The sequence below is a fragment of the Bacillus rossius genome (genome assembly GCF_032445375.1).
Source record: "Bacillus rossius redtenbacheri isolate Brsri chromosome 9 unlocalized genomic scaffold, Brsri_v3 Brsri_v3_scf9_2, whole genome shotgun sequence".
NCBI classification, from domain to species: domain Eukaryota; kingdom Metazoa; phylum Arthropoda; class Insecta; order Phasmatodea; family Bacillidae; genus Bacillus; species Bacillus rossius.
Window position 1 is genome coordinate 13,923,216 of NW_026962013.1, and position 21,735 is coordinate 13,944,950.

The 21,735-nt window shown below is 34.9% G+C and overlaps 1 protein-coding gene and 2 long non-coding RNA genes across 8 annotated transcripts in view; 2 read left to right on the forward strand and 1 right to left on the reverse strand.

The window, feature by feature from the left end:
* The window catches only part of LOC134543051 (probable G-protein coupled receptor 139), a 75,719-nt gene extending 71,693 nt beyond the window's left edge, over positions 1–4,026 (forward strand). For all 6 annotated transcript variants that reach the window (XM_063387764.1, XM_063387765.1, XM_063387766.1 and 3 more), the window contains 2 exons: positions 352–731; positions 2,685–4,026. In XM_063387764.1, coding sequence (XP_063243834.1) covers positions 352–731; positions 2,685–3,293 — 989 coding nt within the window. In that variant the 3' untranslated portion in view covers positions 3,294–4,026. The remainder of the gene's footprint in view (positions 1–351; positions 732–2,684) is intronic.
* Positions 4,027–7,410: 3,384 nt separating this feature from the next.
* LOC134543201 (uncharacterized) lies at positions 7,411–10,865 on the forward strand. The gene is made up of 2 exons (XR_010076898.1): positions 7,411–7,614; positions 7,760–10,865. It is a non-coding gene; the product is annotated as an uncharacterized LOC134543201 (long non-coding RNA).
* Positions 10,866–15,838: 4,973 nt separating this feature from the next.
* LOC134543202 (uncharacterized) lies at positions 15,839–19,286 on the reverse strand. Its single transcript, XR_010076899.1, has 2 exons — positions 19,090–19,286; positions 15,839–18,944 (listed from the first exon to the last, which is right to left on the reverse strand). It is a non-coding gene; the product is annotated as an uncharacterized LOC134543202 (long non-coding RNA).
* Between the last annotated feature and the right edge of the window lie 2,449 nt (positions 19,287–21,735).

Consider the following 21,735-nt stretch of genomic DNA (forward strand, 5'->3'; position numbering starts at 1 on the left):
CTGCTAATCAAATGATTCAGTAGTCGACATAGCTGATCCGGAGCGAATTCTAGCGACGGGTACGGAAGCTACGTGTTATTTTACTTTTTTTAATATATATATATACATATATATACATATATATATATATATATATATATATATATATCACACAGAAGCCAAAAAAAATTACTTTAAATTTATAAAGTTCCAGTTTTATATTCCATTTCATTCTCCTTATCCGAAATGTAGTTCCGTGCCCGGTGTAAGTGTATTTGCAACACGAGAACACGTGACTTTGCTGGTTGCAGAGGTTGGATTGTTTCACATGTCCGGCGAGTGTTGAGAGGGCGCTCGCGTGTCTGACCGCAGGCAGCACGTCCATCTGGCTGACGGTGTCGTTCACGCTGGAGCGCTACGTGGCCGTGTGCCACCCCATGCGCGGCCGCACGCTGTGCACCGAGTCGCGCGCGCGCCGCGTCATCCTGGCCGTGTACGCCTTCTGCTTCCTCAGCACGGCCAGCACGGCGCTCGAGTGGACCACGTGCGCGCTGCTGCGCGACGCCCGGCCCGTCGCCTACCACCGCGACGTCACGCCGCTCTACAACAACACCGCCTACCGCAACGCCTTCTCGTGGTTCACGTGCGTGTCGTTCATGGTGCTGCCGCTGGCGCTGCTGGGCGTCTTCAACTCCATCCTCATCCGCGTGGTGCACCAGAGCCGGCGGCAGCGGCGCGCCATGACCACGCAGGTACACCTTCCCCCCCTCCCCCCCCCCCCCAGGGGCGTAGGAACCGGGGGGGGGGGGACAGGGGGGATGTGTCCCCCTGAAATTTTTGGGTGGAGGGACTGTCCCCCTCAACTTTCTAGACCGTGTTATTTTTATTTTATAATATTATTCTGCCCAACTTTATTTGTAATTTCTTCACTCTCAAATTTTATCTTAAGGAAACAATAATAATTTTAACATCGATGTATCCAATGGTTAGATACAAAAACTGCTTAAAAAGCGCTATTTTGCACTTAAAATCAAAATTTTCCGGTGGAGGACCCCGGACCCCCGGGTCTTAGTAAGAGGGGAATGGGTTTACATGACATCAAAATCTTTATTTGTCCCCCCAACTTTATTAACACATCTACGCCAATGCCCCCCCCCCCCAAAAAAAAAAACCTTCCTAGTCGCACTCCGACTATGTTTCGAGCGAATCGAGTTGTTCGACTCGAGTCGAATAGGAAGTCGCCCCAGTCTGGAATTTGACGGAACGAGAGTCGCTTGTAAGTTGAAAGTCAAATCGAATGGAGACGAATCCGGCCCGAATGCCAAATGGATAGGGGTCGGAGTTGAAAGAATAAATCAAATGGGGTGGCCTCTTCTGGACGAGTTGAAACCTGTCGAGTAAAGTCGATATTTGACCCTAAAATTATTTTGAAACCATTTCACATAATGGAATTTTATTTTTTTTGTCTGAGGAATCTCAAAATCTTTTGTTCTAATATAATTTTGTTATTGAAAAATGCATCACAGTGCTCAATGGAATTTTTGAACATGTAAAATAATTTGGAAGTATTAAACTTTGCTGGGCAAAGTAAATGCCACAGACTGCTTATAATGTCGACAGGAGAAATTTATTAGGTTCAACTGTTGAAACTTAAATAGTCTTTAACTGTTTTGATGGTTGCATTTAAGGCCCATTCTACAATGTCACGGAAATGGAGAAAGGATCACGTGAACGGATCTCACGGAACCGAGTTTCTACGAGAGCATGCATACGGAGGCGGGCTCGTGCGGATAAGCTCGGCAATGCAGAGCACTTTCGTTCTCGTTGCTAAGTGCGACCAATAGACGCCAAATACTTCGCTGCGCGGATAGCCATGTTTGTTTAGGTTCGAAATATGTTTAAAAAAATTTTTCAAGAACGATATTATCTAGTGTTTTATTATTACTTTGTCGTTTGTAAATTCTGCCCATGCTATATATATATATATATATATATATATATATATATATATATATATATATATATATATATATATCCTTCTACCATCGCTGGTAAACCTTGTCTAACCTATTCACTTACACTCTCATTTAGGGAGAGTGGTCGCCATCAGCCACTGTGAGAGCATCATACAGTGAGTGGTAAGTGAGAGGTGTTGCAGGCATGCGTAAATACGGAGTCGTGTTTGGACCAAGGACCCTTTCGCTACTGGCTCGTTCTATCCTTCCTAGAAGAAACATTAAGCCTCGGATGGGGGTGGACTCTCTGATGGTCGCCCCCGACTATGATACACCCTCATTGTTCACCGTTTGTTAGTTTTCCGTGTATTGTGGAAGCAGCAGGCATCGTCAGGGGCGCAACAACAGGGGGTGGGGGCCACGGGTATTTTGCCCCCCCCTTCTGAAACCATGAAGTGGGGGCAAACAAGGGCAAAGAAAGTGCTGTGTAATCAATTTTTAGATAATAAAACTGCTTAAATAGCACCATTTTCCACCTTGAAATACAAATTTTCCCAGGGGAGAACCCCCGGACTCCCCGCTTCAACAGGGGGGCTCGATGATTCTTTATAAAAAGGTATATTGCCCCCCCCCCCCTTCGGAAATTTAGTTGTTGCGCCCCTGGGCGTTGTGATAGTGATATGTTCAGGGAGATCCCTCTCTGTTTGCGTGGCATTGTAGATGAAGTGGCCGCATGTGGTTTGCACGCAGGTGGACCCGACGGACAGCACCCAGACGCAGGAGAACAAGATCACAGTGACGCTGATCGCCGTGGTGCTGCTGTTCCTGTTCTGCCAGATGCCCACGGTGCTGTGGCTCCTGTACAGCACCTTCCACGAGGTGGCGCGCGGCTCGGACGAGGAGCACGTCCTGCTGGGGCTCGGCAACATATTCAACTTCCTGAACGCCGTCAACGCTGCGTGCAACTTCATCCTGTACTGCGCGTTCAGCGACAAGTACCGCAGGACGTTCCTCGTGACGTTCCTGGGCCGGTGGTGCCGCGCCTACTCGCGCCGCTACCACGGCAGCCTCTACAACTCGGCGGCCTTCTCCGGCGACCGGCTGAGCAGCACCCGCTGTCACAGCACCCTGAGGAGACCGGCGCCCTCGCGCGGCGACAGCACCAACCACGGCCGCAGAAAGCCCGGCGACGCTCCCAAGCAGGACGGCGCCGTGTCCCCAGGCCACATCAACGTCCCCCTGTTCGAGTCGCTCAAGTTCCAGTTCCTGATCCACGGCCTCCCGGTGCCCCAGGGCATCGAGAGCAACAGCTCCGCGGTCGCGGCGAAACAGCGGAACGCTCTTGCACCAGCCTTATAGTGAGCGCTCTGACCCGCCGGTCACGGCGACACTTGTAACTGCGACCGCGCATCCACGAGGAACAGAAAACTATTTAATAACAATCCAGGGACAATATATTTTTGTTAGGTCCTGAGACCCTGACCAGATCAGACACTACTTACTTTTGTTCATGTTCAAGCGAGACCAGTTGAGTGGAAAGCTTTACCAGAACATGATATCGTAGAGGAACTGATAGTGCCATGTAGTTTGCACTCAATGTTACGCAAGAAGACAATTGAAAACTTTGATTCGTACATAGAAGAGAGAGCTATGTGAGATTTGTTAGTGCACTAACCCATGTCAGTCACTCTTTACCAGTCAATTTCTAGTCAAAACAGCATTCATATTTTGTAATTTTTTTTAAATAACTTATGTTTATCAGCCACACATTTAGTTTAAAATATGTTTTTTTTTAAATTTTACAATATGTCTGAACTATAAAAGTAATTGATCTATGTCCAGCATTAGTAAAAAATAAAGAAAACATTTCCACACTAGTAAAAATTGTTGTTCTATAAATAAAAATCAGGGTGAATTGATTAAAAATAATGTGTATGTATGTAATCAGTACGCTGTCGTATTTTAAAATGGATTATATTTAATTATAATTGAAATATTTTTGAGAATTTGTATTGTATTTTTAACTTATAGTTACATAAATTAATAATGTTTTAGATTACAAGCCGGTTTTTTAATAAATATTCGGTTTATAGACTTGTCTACTTAATAAGTGACTGATTACCTGCAAGGACGTTGGGAGAATGATTTCCCGGGTAAAGTATTGGGTGTTGTCAAGTCCCATCACCTTCATGCCATGACATGCATTGACTGGGTGTGGCCAGGTCCCATCTCCTCCATGCTGTGGTGGGCATCGAATGGGTGTTTCCAGATCCCATCACCTCCATGCCATGATGGCCATTGACTGGGTGTGACCAGGTCCCATCACCTCCATGCTGTGGTGGGCATCGAATGGGTGTTGCCAGGTCCTATCACCTCCATACTAGAGCAGGGATCGTAGATTCGCCTTTCAGCGTAAACCTCATCAACCGCGACCATATCTGAGGACCTCTCGGGCACTTCGTAGCTTTGCTCTACGTATTCATGATCTACAATGGCCACCTTCCTTGTTCTGCTGTTAGCAGCTGAAATTATGTATAAGTATTTCTTTAAGGAGTAATATCATAAGTTCTTTGCTTATATTTCGTAATTTTATTTGTAAATTCAATATATTCATAAAATAATCATATTTAATTGTTTAAAAATAAATAAACATTTTATACTAAACATGTCTTTATTAAAGTGTTTTTATGAATTTTGACGCCATCCCCGCTGCCTGTCCTGAAATTATGCTAATTAAAATGTTAGAAAGGAAATTTAGTCTCAAGGGCGGGGTTCTTGGCCTCGTGGCTGCAGGCAGGGACGCATCGACAAAGGGCCGCCCGGGATGTTATGGCCTCCCAGGATGCCGTATTAGTAAAATACACACGTGAACTTGATTATTTTATTTCGGCAACACACGTTACAGAACTTCTAGTCGCACAAGGCACTGTCACGCAGCTGGCCGTATCGTCGTCAACCTTCACTCCGCCCACACGGCCCTCGAATGGCGGCACTGATTAACGTCTCACGGTGTTCCGAAGACTACCCCAGCGAGGGGTGCCGGCCAACCTGAGTTACGGTGACAGCGGGTCGTGACGCGGCAAGACTGGCGCCCGGCACGTGATAGTCCGTAATACACTTGATATGTGAATCCGCTAATGTCTGCGCGAGTTTACAAATAACATTGAACTATGCATAGACGTAATGATGACGGCACACACTAATCTTAACACGACAATTAACACTAAATAATTATGAGCGCATCCCGAGCTCGGAATGGATTCGGCTCCTGGACTTCTGATGATCACGTGACGCGAGACTGGTTCTCGCAGTGGCGTGTGCCACGTTTAAACTGGGAACGGACGCGACGGGACCCAGCGTGGTCTCTCGTTCACGTCCGTTGCACGCCCCAGGGATTGAGGCGTTCGTCAATTGGGTTACGCGTTTGGCGCAATGCCGCCCTGCATGGGCAAAGTTCTAACTCCCAGTGGGGAGATCTTAAGGCATGAGGCGCAGGCACCACGGCAGGCTGCCTTGAAACACAATAATTACGTAGTACGTTAAAAGACCCGTAGTCGGGTCGCACACTTTAACTAAGGACCGCACGACAATTTGTACGGCCGGTTAGGGCCGACCGGGAAGCTGTAGAAAGATGATTCGGAGATAATTACCTATTGATGCTAAACGTGGATATTGGCGCGAAAGTTGTATGCTCCCCGTGCACGGGGCTGCCGGCCCTGGCGAGTGCTGAATGGCTACTGCCTCCTCTCCCTGGCCGGGCGGCCGGGGAGGAAAACCCGCAGGAAAAAGACGGAGCGCGGGAAGACGATGCCGGCCAGTTTTGTGAACGGAAATAATTTATAAAGACATTAATTAATTAAAAACAATTATTATGCTTATTAAAGGTTTTAGTTTATGTTTGATGACTGATTTACATGTGTACTGGATACCTATGCGCATTGCCACACCCGGCCGGGTGCTTTGAGCATTTAGCTGGCCGTGACTGACGTCACGCCGTTCGAGGCGCTGCACTAAGACACACGCGCGGGCGTGTTCGTAGCACTGGCACAGGCACTGGCTTAGGTGTTGAGGACACATATCGGCCTGTGCTCTCAGAGAGAGCAACGACGGCGGCGTCAACTTAAAAGGAAAATTTTTATGTGAGTCCCAGCATGTACAGAAATTATTAAGTCATGTAGTATACAGTTTTGGATTAAGCAATTCTAAAGTAGCCTTCATCTTGAAACTCTTTATTTTTAGTATATCATTCATTTAATCAGTAAAAATTTGTCGCATCAAGTACTTGCACCATAACCCTGACAATATAATGTCACACAGTCATGATACATTAAACCCTAATAAATATTTCATATATGATTTAGTTAGCAGTGACAATTACATTATTGTCACCAGCCTAACTTGTATTGTGGGTCCAAGAAAAACATGTAAAATAGTTGGCTTCAAACATGCCGATAGACATTACGTTCAAGAAAATATTAACAAAGTTATTTGAATTCAGTGGGGTTCTGTGTACATTTCTTTTCATTTAGAAGATATGGTTATTGTTATATTCATTACCTTTAGAAAAAGTATGGAACTATTTGTCAGTACATCTATGGTTAGTTTTATTACTGTCCATTACATACTTTCTAACATTATAATTAAAGCTTAGACACAGTTTCAAAGGTAGATTTCTTTGTAACGCTCCTATTTATTTTTTCTTCTCATTCCATTAGTATCTTTTTAATATCAACGAAGTAGTACCTAGATCATCATTAATGCCATACGTTAGCAGAAAATATTACAACATAACCAATGGTGGATTTAACTTATCCATTATTAAGGGTATTTTCATCTTTGCTGAAAGGACCATTGCAACAACTTAAGAAGTATCACAAATAATGTTCTACCTGCACAGGTGATTCGGAAATTCCTGGGCATAAATTTAATGGGTGGCAGGGAATGCCAAAACAAGCAATGTTTGTTAAGGCCCCACGATCTTGGATTATTTAATATTTTTTGCTATAATTGTTGGTATGTCAAGACATAAATCATATTTCCCAGACCTTTTATACCTTGTTGCAACCACATATTTCCTAGCTATAGTCTGTTAGTGCCGCAAGGAAATAACTTATTAATTCTCGCTTGCGACTACAACTACAACCAGAGCAGTTCACAGTTGTTGACTCAAACAAGTAGCTAAAGCTAAATCGTATGACTTGTCAAAACAAAACAAAAATTAGCACTGAAGTTTTATTGCAAGTGGTATCACAATATTTGGAATTGCAAGATGACGAGGCCTAATACCAAATATCGTAATTGTAACAATATGAGAAACTGGTAATAAATAGGTGAGACAAGTGACTGCAAAGAACCTGGCGGCTTCTAGTGTACCTACATTTTTAAGTTCGTAAAACTAGTTATAGTAGTGGCATCTAGCGGCGTGTAGTGTAAACATAGCTGCAAAGCAATGCAGTGAAGTGTCTCGCGCGGACAGCCTAAGTTTCACCCCCATAGATCGACATGCCCTTCGGGCTGGTTCGTACATGTTCGGTTTTATTTATTTATTTTTTTTTTTTATCTGTACGTTAAAAACAAACATTGCAATATTGATCAAAAAATTGTTGACTAATGTTATTTTATATTTTTTTAAGAGTAAAACACATGTACACAAATATGTTACTAATTATGAGATTTTCAGGTAAGTTATTGAGCTATTTCTGTTTGATTTGTTAGGAGATTAGTTTTGTCCGTTTACAAGTTAACATTGCTTGTGTTATTCTTGCCAAGTAATCATTTCTTATATAAATTTTTGTACACTATAGGCTTATCTTTTTAAATTTTAGGTAGCGTGTGGAGATTTCATCTTATGTTCATGAGCGCACAACGTATAAAATCATAAGAAATGTTTTCTGGTGGTGTGTAGCAGTTAACCGCATTTAAGTAAAAATATTTTAAAATAATTGTTACCAGAGCTGAATTACATTGAGGTGAGTGCACTTAATATAATTTGGGGTATTGCAGGAAAAATTATAAATTCCTAAAGTGTTTTTTACTTCCTGACATGTTTAAAATTATTATTCTCTATGAGGGTTGTTTGATACTGCAAGTAGTTTAACATGTGGATAGGTTAGGATTATTTATTACAAATCTGTAATATTGAGATACTGCCCTTGGGTTAGCTGGATTAAAAATACAGTGAAATTTGTTAGGTTAGTAACATTATACGTACAGTGATTCTAAGTACAGTGGAATTTACATTTGGTTAGCTTGGGATAGCACCAATTAAAAATTCTGTAAAATCAATTGAACGGTTGGATGTTACTAACCTAATCTAACCAACCAATATACATTTTACAGTGATTTTTTAGGTTATTATCTCACGTTGCTGCTTTTTGTATGCAAAATAAACTTTGGACACTTTTTTTTTTAACTTTAAATATGTACCTGTATTTACTCTGAAAAAAGTTTTTTCTAAATTCAGACTGGTTTTTGAGAAATCACTGTTTATAGGTTACATTACATTACCTGTGCAGTAAAGGGCCTGTCACCATGTTGTTCTTTAATTGAGTTGCAGATCTTGTTGTTTTTCATACACAAATTGTCTATTTTTTATTTGGATATTGCAATGCAGTAACGTAAATTAACACATTAAAAAAGTTATGTGACTCCTTATTGTGCATTCCAAACCCAAAGCATCAGTCCTTGAGAGCGATATTTTTTAGCAGTTTATAGGTGCAAAATTCTGATTTTTTACGTGAGACAACACATAACCTGACATATAAAATAAATTTTCATTTTGTAACAAATGATTCCTTTTATACGTCAGGTTACGTGCTATTGCAGGTAACTAATCTGCGCTTTGCGCCTCCATACTGCTATAAAAAATCCCTGTCAAGGGTTGGCGTTTTGGTTTGGATACACATTAGAGACTCGTAACTTTTTTTAAAACTATTATTTACGTTTCATTAGGTTATAATATTCAAATAAAAAATATATACATTCTTATATATATGGAAAACCACAGGATCTGCTATGCAATTAGAGGGGAAAATGGTAACAGCTGCTTCACTGCATAAGGTATCTAGCGTGACCTGCAAAATGTGATTTCTTGAAAACCAGTAGGAATTAAGAAAAGCTGTTTACAGTTTTAATAGAGGAAGGTTTTTAGTGTCTGAAACGGTATTTTCAAAATTTTATAATTTAATTTATGGATAAGCAGCAACAAAAGAAAATTACTTTTTTTAAATTTAGCTAACCAACCATTCACATGATTTTACAAATTTTGTATTGTTTATACTTACCTACTTTAACATTAAACTACTGTTAAACAATTTATTTCAATTTTTTAAAAATATATTTGGGAATTAGCGCAGTATAATCGAAGACGTTTACTGTATTGATGATTGATTTACTTTATTGATGCACAACGAAGTTGTATAATTGTTGGATTGGTTAAGCAAATTCAAGCATCAAGGGTACTGATCAATGGTTTTTAACTTTATATTTTCTTAATGAATCCATTGGTAAAACGTTAAAACACTGGAATGGCTAAATTTCCATCGACTGCTTATGTTTTTTTCCGCATGCTCACTTGAAAACAATTACAGGGTTATACTGTAGTTCACAGTTGCAATACTTGGTTAGGTTAGTTACATAAGTGCTGTTAAATCATGAAAATGGTTAGGGAAAGGTAACTTCTTCATAACTACTGTAAAATGGTGTAAGCAATTATTCTTTAGGTAAGTTTACCTAGACTTTAAAAATAATTTATTTGGCGAAGTACATAGTACTAAGAATTACTATTTATCAAATTTGGTTTGTGTGGAAAAGTTGTTACTCTAGGAAATTTCTGAATCCATCTTTGTAGGAATATAAACTAATATTATTAGAAACAAAAAAAGAACAATGTGTGGTATATTTTAATTTTCTAACACCCTCTGAACTCTGCAGTTATGCGATTACCGATAATAATTGTAAATCATTGCAATATACATCCGACACATTTTGTAGTGATTTCACAACTGTATTATGAAGTAATGCCATCGACTGCTGCAAAATAACATGCTGACATCTATTCTTGTGTAGGCATTTTGTTGATACGACTAAAATATGAACATATAGGATATATATAGAATCTTACAAATTTTGGTAACCTACCTACTAATACTCTCCCCGAAGACTTTGGTTAGATACTTAAAAAAAAAAAAAAATTAACTGCTTATGTGACATGCATTACGTGAAATTAATTCAACTTGTAAACATTTTGCTTGAGTTAAAGCCTAGATTTGCTTAAGCTAATAACAAGCAATTACATCACTTGAGGCCCTGAGAAACAAACTTCTAAAATTGTGTAGTTACTTGGATTGTTAAATACCTAGTTTTTCTGCAATAATGGGCACAAGAGCAATAGAATTATGTTTTTCATAGAATTTTTTTTCACATAAATGAGTTTTTGTCAAAAAGTATTTGGAAAAAATATCTATTTGAAAGGACAAAGAAAAATGTTAATTGTAGTACATAAATGAGAATTTACCAAAATATTTAATGTATCAAATTTATAACTAAAATGGTTTTGAAATTAATTTATCATTCTGGTATGCATAACTTTTTTCTTTGATACATTTATTTATCAGTTTCTTTTCTCTTTAGTACAATATATATCATTTAACTTTGATTTCTTTTTTGTTTCAGGCTTGTGGAGAACAGCTTTTTTTTATCTACTCTTTGGCTGGCCAATGTAAATAAGCAATGATTTCGTGAATGCAGCGAGAGAGTTTATTTGATGTATTTTTAAATCACTGATAATATTTATTGATGTATTTTAAAATCACTGATAATATTTATTGATGTATTTTAAAATCACTGATAATATTTGTTTTGTGGCTGGAAGATGGTAACCATGGTGACTTGTGAATTTTTATGAAGATTAATAAAAAGCAGTAAAAATTATTAATGGTTGTCAGAAGGAATTTTTTTTTCAATAATCAATCAAACATCTACACTCTACAGTAACAATTTTCCTTAACTCAAATAATATTTCAATACATATCTTATAAAGTATTCATATATGTACAATACAGACCAATTTTGAGCTAGTCTGATATCAGTATATTAGTTATTATGAACATATACTATCAGAACTACCATTTGCATATAGTGCACATACATACATAACACTAGCCAACAACCATTAAAAAAAAAACACTACTATATACACTTACATAAAAAACAAACAAATCATAGACAAGTACAGATTACGTATTCACTATTATATTCTAGAGCCAATTCCAATAAGTGTATTATCAATAAAAGAAAATAATTTTTTTTAAATAACAATATTTCAATATGAAGGAAAATCTGTATTCTGAAGTTCTTGTATATGTTTGGTATCAATCAATGTAAATTAATCAATCTTTGATAAAAAAAAAATCCGAAAATGATTAATAAATTAAAAAAATTATTGCCTACCAGCTCTGGGTTTTGCATGAAGGTTCAACTTCTCTGACTTCTGAGATTACAGACAAGATTTTAATTAATAATACTATTGTCTTCATTACTAGATTATCTTTCAACCTATAATTTTTTATTTGAATCAGTTCATTGAACTGAAATATTTGCAGCAATTTCTTTAAATGTTTATGAACTTGGATTATTTAAAATACAAATGTAGGTAGGCTTACTAGACCTTTAATGCCATAAGATTGTAATCACATAGGCCTAATTTCACATTTACAACTTAAGTCTTGGAGCTGATTTACATTAATATTTGTGCTAGACTTTGTAATTCTTAAAATTTTATTTTCTGCAATGTTCCAAAGAGCATTGCTCTATTTTGGAACAAAACAATTTAATCTGACAGTTTGTTACAACACTATTCTTCATAAAACAATGCACGTTAGCCTGTATAATATGAATTAGATCTAACATAAGAACTACAAACTGCACATTTGCACTTAAAATATTCATCAAACAGTTAGGGAAAGAGATTAAACATAACATTTAACTCTTAAATCGTCATACTTCATTTTAATTATCACACTTATGCCTGTATGTGAACGGGATCAGAAATTAGCACTGCAAATGCACTTTTAACACTAATAATTAATTATATCAAACACAAATGATATCAGTAACATCATACTTCATTTTTGGTGTTACAGTAAGCTTCCATAAATGTTTCTTTTTCTCAGAACATACATCAGAAAACTTTTCTTGAATTTAAAAATTACAATAAATTTTTAAATACCTAATGATTTGTTAGATAGCAAACCTTCAAAATATGATTTACTTCCAATTTTTGGATTAACGGCATTGAAGTTTTGTATTGTTTGCCATGGAAAACAATGGAAATAAATAAACAAATAAATAATTAAAAATATAAAGACACAACTGAATCAGCTGTAGTTGAACATACAGAACCAGCGAGGAGAATAAAAATATAATAAAATATAATATGTTATTATGTTCAATAAAGGTATGCAATGGATGGAGGATGCCCTACATTAATAATAATTAGTAACAGAGAACAAAGCAAATTTGTAGAGAAGAGACTTTTAACAGTAGTAGAATAATAAAATTCCGAAAAGGGCTGTTTCAAAAATTGCAAACATTCCTACACATAAGAAGCCCTTAATCTCAAAGGCTTCATTCAGTACACTGGTCATTATCTGCTGCTCACGATCTGTAAAGGTAAGGTAATTAAATTAATGGTGGAAAAGGTAATAAGCATTAGGTTTGTGGTCTTATAAATGTGGTCATTAGAGGCAAACATTAGGTCTCTGGGTTTGATTCTCAGCAGGGTCATTAATGGATCTTTGGATAGTGCGGAACATAGCAAACATTGCAGTGGTTAGTTGGTTTTCTCAGAGTTCTTACATTACTTCACCCACCCATTCTGTCATATCATTAGCATTTTATAGCCCTTCATTTTTTTGTAATGATCTAGAGGTCACCAAGCTGAAAGCTAAATTAATTTCCTTCATTGACAGATATAAGGGTTGAGGATTTGAAGCAAGCAAGATAAACATTTTAATGTTGCTTGCTTCGTCTTCTACAGAAAATTGAATCTAATATTTTGAATTGCTCCTGTGCTGCACTACTTCTGACTGAGAACGAGTAACCTGCACTTTTTAAGGCATCAAAGAAATTGTTATAACCGATTTCACTGTCTACATATCCCATAATAGTGTTATATTTATCACTTTTGGTACAATTTTGCAATTTATCTCTTGCTAGATCAAAAAACGATATCATTGTTCACGTTCAAAAGCTGTAGCTATAGCCCGCGCTTTTCTACTACCGAAGTTACCCGATCGAGCGACGTACTTCGGAACTGTTCGTGCATGTCGATCTATGGGGGTGAAACTTAGGCTGTCCGTCTCGCGCTCCGCTAATGTTAATTGGCCAAAGTTTCTCATTTTGTCATATTACGATATTTGGTAATACCAATTAAGGAATATACACACATGTCCGGAAATGCAAACCTGCAAAGTTACGGACAGCCTAAGTTTCACCCCCATAGATCGACATGCACGAACAGTTCCGAAGTACGTCGCTCGATCGGGTAACTTCGGTAGTAGAAAAGCGCGGGCTATAGCTACAGCTTTTGAACGTGAACAATGATATCGTTTTTTGATCTAGCAAGAGATAAATTGCAAAATTGTACCAAAAGTGATAAATATAACACTATTATGGGATATGTAGACAGTGAAATCGGTTATAACAATTTCTTTGATGCCTTAAAAAGTGCAGGTTACTCGTTCTCAGTCAGAAGTAGTGCAGCACAGGAGCAATTCAAAATATTAGATTCAATTTTCTGTAGAAGACGAAGCAAGCAACATTAAAATGTTTATCTTGCTTGCTTCAAATCCTCAACCCTTATATCTGTCAATGAAGGAAATTAATTTAGCTTTCAGCTTGGTGACCTCTAGATCATTACAAAAAAATGAAGGGCTATAAAATGCTAATGATATGACAGAATGGGTGGGTGAAGTAATGTAAGAACTCTGAGAAAACCAACTAACCACTGCAATGTTTGCTATGTTCCGCACTATCCAAAGATCCATTAATGACCCTGCTGAGAATCAAACCCAGAGACCTAATGTTTGCCTCTAATGACCACATTTATAAGACCACAAACCTAATGCTTATTACCTTTTCCACCATTAATTTAATTACCTTACCTTTACAGATCGTGAGCAGCAGATAATGACCAGTGTACTGAATGAAGCCTTTGAGATTAAGGGCTTCTTATGTGTAGGAATGTTTGCAATTTTTGAAACAGCCCTTTTCGGAATTTTATTATTCTACTACTGTTAAAAGTCTCTTCTCTACAAATTTGCTTTGTTCTCTGTTACTAATTATTATTAATGTAGGGCATCCTCCATCCATTGCATACCTTTATTGAACATAATAACATATTATATTTTATTATATTTTTATTCTCCTCGCTGGTTCTGTATGTTCAACTACAGCTGATTCAGTTGTGTCTTTATATTTTTAATTATTTATTTGTTTATTTATTTCCATTGTTTTCCATGGCAAACAATACAAAACTTCAATGCCGTTAATCCAAAAATTGGAAGTAAATCATATTTTGAAGGTTTGCTATCTAACAAATCATTAGGTATTTAAAAATTTATTGTAATTTTTAAATTCAAGAAAAGTTTTCTGATGTATGTTCTGAGAAAAAGAAACATTTATGGAAGCTTACTGTAACACCAAAAATGAAGTATGATGTTACTGATATCATTTGTGTTTGATATAATTAATTATTAGTGTTAAAAGTGCATTTGCAGTGCTAATTTCTGATCCCGTTCACATACAGGCATAAGTGTGATAATTAAAATGAAGTATGACGATTTAAGAGTTAAATGTTATGTTTAATCTCTTTCCCTAACTGTTTGATGAATATTTTAAGTGCAAATGTGCAGTTTGTAGTTCTTATGTTAGATCTAATTCATATTATACAGGCTAACGTGCATTGTTTTATGAAGAATAGTGTTGTAACAAACTGTCAGATTAAATTGTTTTGTTCCAAAATAGAGCAATGCTCTTTGGAACATTGCAGAAAATAAAATTTTAAGAATTACAAAGTCTAGCACAAATATTAATGTAAATCAGCTCCAAGACTTAAGTTGTAAATGTGAAATTAGGCCTATGTGATTACAATCTTATGGCATTAAAGGTCTAGTAAGCCTACCTACATTTGTATTTTAAATAATCCAAGTTCATAAACATTTAAAGAAATTGCTGCAAATATTTCAGTTCAATGAACTGATTCAAATAAAAAATTATAGGTTGAAAGATAATCTAGTAATGAAGACAATAGTATTATTAATTAAAATCTTGTCTGTAATCTCAGAAGTCAAAGAAGTTGAACCTTCATGCAAAACCCAGAGCTGGTAGGCAATAATTTTTTTAATTTATTAATCATTTTCGGATTTTTTTTTTATCAAAGATTGATTAATTTACATTGATTGATACCAAACATATACAAGAACTTCAGAATACAGATTTTCCTTCATATTGAAATATTGTTATTTAAAAAAAATTATTTTCTTTTATTGATAATACACTTATTGGAATTGGCTCTAGAATATAATAGTGAATACGTAATCTGTACTTGTCTATGATTTGTTTGTTTTTTATGTAAGTGTATATAGTAGTGTTTTTTTTTTAATGGTTGTTGGCTAGTGTTATGTATGTATGTGCACTATATGCAAATGGTAGTTCTGATAGTATATGTTCATAATAACTAATATACTGATATCAGACTAGCTCAAAATTGGTCTGTATTGTACATATATGAATACTTTATAAGATATGTATTGAAATATTATTTGAGTTAAGGAAAATTGTTACTGTAGAGTGTAGATGTTTGATTGATTATTGAAAAAAAAATTCCTTCTGACAACCATTAATAATTTTTACTGCTTTTTATTAATCTTCATAAAAATTCACAAGTCACCATGGTTACCATCTTCCAGCCACAAAACAAATATTATCAGTGATTTTAAAATACATCAATAAATATTATCAGTGATTTTAAAATACATCAATAAATATTATCAGTGATTTAAAAATACATCAAATAAACTCTCTCGCTGCATTCACGAAATCATTGCTTATTTACATTGGCCAGCCAAAGAGTAGATAAAAAAAAGCTGTTCTCCACAAGCCTGAAACAAAAAAGAAATCAAAGTTAAATGATATATATTGTACTAAAGAGAAATGAAACTGATAAATAAATGTATCAAAGAAAAAAGTTATGCATACCAGAATGATAAATTAATTTCAAAACCATTTTAGTTATAAATTTGATACATTAAATATTTTGGTAAATTCTCATTTATGTACTACAATTAACATTTTTCTTTGTCCTTTCAAATAGATATTTTTTCCAAATACTTTTTGACAAAAACTCATTTATGTGAAAAAAAATTATATGAAAAACATAATTCTATTGCTCTTGTGCCCATTATTGCAGAAAAACTAGGTATTTAACAATCCAAGTAACTACACAATTTTAGAAGTTTGTTTCTCAGGGCCTCAAGTGATGTAATTGCTTGTTATTAGCTTAAGCAAATCTAGGCTTTAACTCAAGCAAAATGTTTACAAGTTGAATTAATTTCACGTAATGCATGTCACATAAGCAGTTAATTTTTTTTTTTTTTTAAGTATCTAACCAAAGTCTTCGGGGAGAGTATTAGTAGGTAGGTTACCAAAATTTGTAAGATTCTATATATATCCTATATGTTCATATTTTAGTCGTATCAACAAAATGCCTACACAAGAATAGATGTCAGCATGTTATTTTGCAGCAGTCGATGGCATTACTTCATAATACAGTTGTGAAATCACTACAAAATGTGTCGGATGTATATTGCAATGATTTACAATTATTATCGGTAATCGCATAACTGCAGAGTTCAGAGGGTGTTAGAAAATTAAAATATACCACACATTGTTCTTTTTTTGTTTCTAATAATATTAGTTTATATTCCTACAAAGATGGATTCAGAAATTTCCTAGAGTAACAACTTTTCCACACAAACCAAATTTGATAAATAGTAATTCTTAGTACTATGTACTTCGCCAAATAAATTATTTTTAAAGTCTAGGTAAACTTACCTAAAGAATAATTGCTTACACCATTTTACAGTAGTTATGAAGAAGTTACCTTTCCCTAACCATTTTCATGATTTAACAGCACTTATGTAACTAACCTAACCAAGTATTGCAACTGTGAACTACAGTATAACCCTGTAATTGTTTTCAAGTGAGCATGCGGAAAAAAACATAAGCAGTCGATGGAAATTTAGCCATTCCAGTGTTTTAACGTTTTACCAATGGATTCATTAAAAAAATATAAAGTTAAAAACCATTGATCAGTACCCTTGATGCTTGAATTTGCTTAACCAATCCAACAATTATACAACTTCGTTGTGCATCAATAAAGTAAATCAATCATCAATACAGTAAACGTCTTCGATTATACTGCGCTAATTCCCAAATATATTTTTAAAAAATTGAAATAAATTGTTTAACAGTAGTTTAATGTTAAAGTAGGTAAGTATAAACAATACAAAATTTGTAAAATCATGTGAATGGTTGGTTAGCTAAATTTAAAAAAAGTAATTTTCTTTTGTTGCTGCTTATCCATAAATTAAATTATAAAATTTTGAAAATACCGTTTCAGACACTAAAAACCTTCCTCTATTAAAACTGTAAACAGCTTTTCTTAATTCCTACTGATTTTCAAGAAATCACATTTTGCAGGTCACGCTAGATAGCTTATGCAGTGAAGCAGCTGTTACCATTTTCCCCTCTAATTGCATAGCAGATCCTGTGGTTTTCCATATATATAAGAATGTATATATTTTTTATTTGAATATTATAACCTAATGAAACGTAAATAATAGTTTTAAAAAAAGTTACGAGTCTCTAATGTGTATCCAAACCAAAACGCCAACCCTTGACAGGGATTTTTTATAGCAGTATGGAGGCGCAAAGCGCAGATTAGTTACCTGCAATAGCACGTAACCTGACGTATAAAAGGAATCATTTGTTACAAAATGAAAATTTATTTTATATGTCAGGTTATGTGTTGTCTCACGTAAAAAATCAGAATTTTGCACCTATAAACTGCTAAAAAATATCGCTCTCAAGGACTGATGCTTTGGGTTTGGAATGCACAATAAGGAGTCACATAACTTTTTTAATGTGTTAATTTACGTTACTGCATTGCAATATCCAAATAAAAAATAGACAATTTGTGTATGAAAAACAACAAGATCTGCAACTCAATTAAAGAACAACATGGTGACAGGCCCTTTACTGCACAGGTAATGTAATGTAACCTATAAACAGTGATTTCTCAAAAACCAGTCTGAATTTAGAAAAAACTTTTTTCAGAGTAAATACAGGTACATATTTAAAGTTAAAAAAAAAAGTGTCCAAAGTTTATTTTGCATACAAAAAGCAGCAACGTGAGATAATAACCTAAAAAATCACTGTAAAATGTATATTGGTTGGTTAGATTAGGTTAGTAACATCCAACCGTTCAATTGATTTTACAGAATTTTTAATTGGTGCTATCCCAAGCTAACCAAATGTAAATTCCACTGTACTTAGAATCACTGTACGTATAATGTTACTAACCTAACAAATTTCACTGTATTTTTAATCCAGCTAACCCAAGGGCAGTATCTCAATATTACAGATTTGTAATAAATAATCCTAACCTATCCACATGTTAAACTACTTGCAGTATCAAACAACCCTCATAGAGAATAATAATTTTAAACATGTCAGGAAGTAAAAAACACTTTAGGAATTTATAATTTTTCCTGCAATACCCCAAATTATATTAAGTGCACTCACCTCAATGTAATTCAGCTCTGGTAACAATTATTTTAAAATATTTTTACTTAAATGCGGTTAACTGCTACACACCACCAGAAAACATTTCTTATGATTTTATACGTTGTGCGCTCATGAACATAAGATGAAATCTCCACACGCTACCTAAAATTTAAAAAGATAAGCCTATAGTGTACAAAAATTTATATAAGAAATGATTACTTGGCAAGAATAACACAAGCAATGTTAACTTGTAAACGGACAAAACTAATCTCCTAACAAATCAAACAGAAATAGCTCAATAACTTACCTGAAAATCTCATAATTAGTAACATATTTGTGTACATGTGTTTTACTCTTAAAAAAATATAAAATAACATTAGTCAACAATTTTTTGATCAATATTGCAATGTTTGTTTTTAACGTACAGATAAAAAAAAAAAAAAAATAAATAAAACCGAACATGTACGAACCAGCCCGAAGGGCATGTCGATCTATGGGGGTGAAACTTAGGCTGTCCCAAAGTTACGGACAGCCTAAGTTTCACCCCCATAGATCGACATGCACGAACAGTTCCGAAGTACGTCGCTCGATCGGGTAACTTCGGTAGTAGAAAAGCGCGGGCTATAGCTACAGCTTTTGAACGTGAACAATGATATCGTTTTTTGATCTAGCAAGAGATAAATTGCAAAATTGTACCAAAAGTGATAAATATAACACTATTATGGGATATGTAGACAGTGAAATCGGTTATAACAATTTCTTTGATGCCTTAAAAAGTGCAGGTTACTCGTTCTCAGTCAGAAGTAGTGCAGCACAGGAGCAATTCAAAATATTAGATTCAATTTTCTGTAGAAGACGAAGCAAGCAACATTAAAATGTTTATCTTGCTTGCTTCAAATCCTCAACCCTTATATCTGTCAATGAAGGAAATTAATTTAGCTTTCAGCTTGGTGACCTCTAGATCATTACAAAAAAATGAAGGGCTATAAAATGCTAATGATATGACAGAATGGGTGGGTGAAGTAATGTAAGAACTCTGAGAAAACCAACTAACCACTGCAATGTTTGCTATGTTCCGCACTATCCAAAGATCCATTAATGACCCTGCTGAGAATCAAACCCAGAGACCTAATGTTTGCCTCTAATGACCACATTTATAAGACCACAAACCTAATGCTTATTACCTTTTCCACCATTAATTTAATTACCTTACCTTTACAGATCGTGAGCAGCAGATAATGACCAGTGTACTGAATGAAGCCTTTGAGATTAAGGGCTTCTTATGTGTAGGAATGTTTGCAATTTTTGAAACAGCCCTTTTCGGAATTTTATTATTCTACTACTGTTAAAAGTCTCTTCTCTACAAATTTGCTTTGTTCTCTGTTACTAATTATTATTAATGTAGGGCATCCTCCATCCATTGCATACCTTTATTGAACATAATAACATATTATATTTTATTATATTTTTATTCTCCTCGCTGGTTCTGTATGTTCAACTACAGCTGATTCAGTTGTGTCTTTATATTTTTAATTATTTATTTGTTTATTTATTTCCATTGTTTTCCATGGCAAACAATACAAAACTTCAATGCCGTTAATCCAAAAATTGGAAGTAAATCATATTTTGAAGGTTTGCTATCTAACAAATCATTAGGTATTTAAAAATTTATTGTAATTTTTAAATTCAAGAAAAGTTTTCTGATGTATGTTCTGAGAAAAAGAAACATTTATGGAAGCTTACTGTAACACCAAAAATGAAGTATGATGTTACTGATATCATTTGTGTTTGATATAATTAATTATTAGTGTTAAAAGTGCATTTGCAGTGCTAATTTCTGATCCCGTTCACATACAGGCATAAGTGTGATAATTAAAATGAAGTATGACGATTTAAGAGTTAAATGTTATGTTTAATCTCTTTCCCTAACTGTTTGATGAATATTTTAAGTGCAAATGTGCAGTTTGTAGTTCTTATGTTAGATCTAATTCATATTATACAGGCTAACGTGCATTGTTTTATGAAGAATAGTGTTGTAACAAACTGTCAGATTAAATTGTTTTGTTCCAAAATAGAGCAATGCTCTTTGGAACATTGCAGAAAATAAAATTTTAAGAATTACAAAGTCTAGCACAAATATTAATGTAAATCAGCTCCAAGACTTAAGTTGTAAATGTGAAATTAGGCCTATGTGATTACAATCTTATGGCATTAAAGGTCTAGTAAGCCTACCTACATTTGTATTTTAAATAATCCAAGTTCATAAACATTTAAAGAAATTGCTGCAAATATTTCAGTTCAATGAACTGATTCAAATAAAAAATTATAGGTTGAAAGATAATCTAGTAATGAAGACAATAGTATTATTAATTAAAATCTTGTCTGTAATCTCAGAAGTCAAAGAAGTTGAACCTTCATGCAAAACCCAGAGCTGGTAGGCAATAATTTTTTTAATTTATTAATCATTTTCGGATTTTTTTTTTATCAAAGATTGATTAATTTACATTGATTGATACCAAACATATACAAGAACTTCAGAATACAGATTTTCCTTCATATTGAAATATTGTTATTTAAAAAAAATTATTTTCTTTTATTGATAATACACTTATTGGAATTGGCTCTAGAATATAATAGTGAATACGTAATCTGTACTTGTCTATGATTTGTTTGTTTTTTATGTAAGTGTATATAGTAGTGTTTTTTTTTTAATGGTTGTTGGCTAGTGTTATGTATGTATGTGCACTATATGCAAATGGTAGTTCTGATAGTATATGTTCATAATAACTAATATACTGATATCAGACTAGCTCAAAATTGGTCTGTATTGTACATATATGAATACTTTATAAGATATGTATTGAAATATTATTTGAGTTAAGGAAAATTGTTACTGTAGAGTGTAGATGTTTGATTGATTATTGAAAAAAAAATTCCTTCTGACAACCATTAA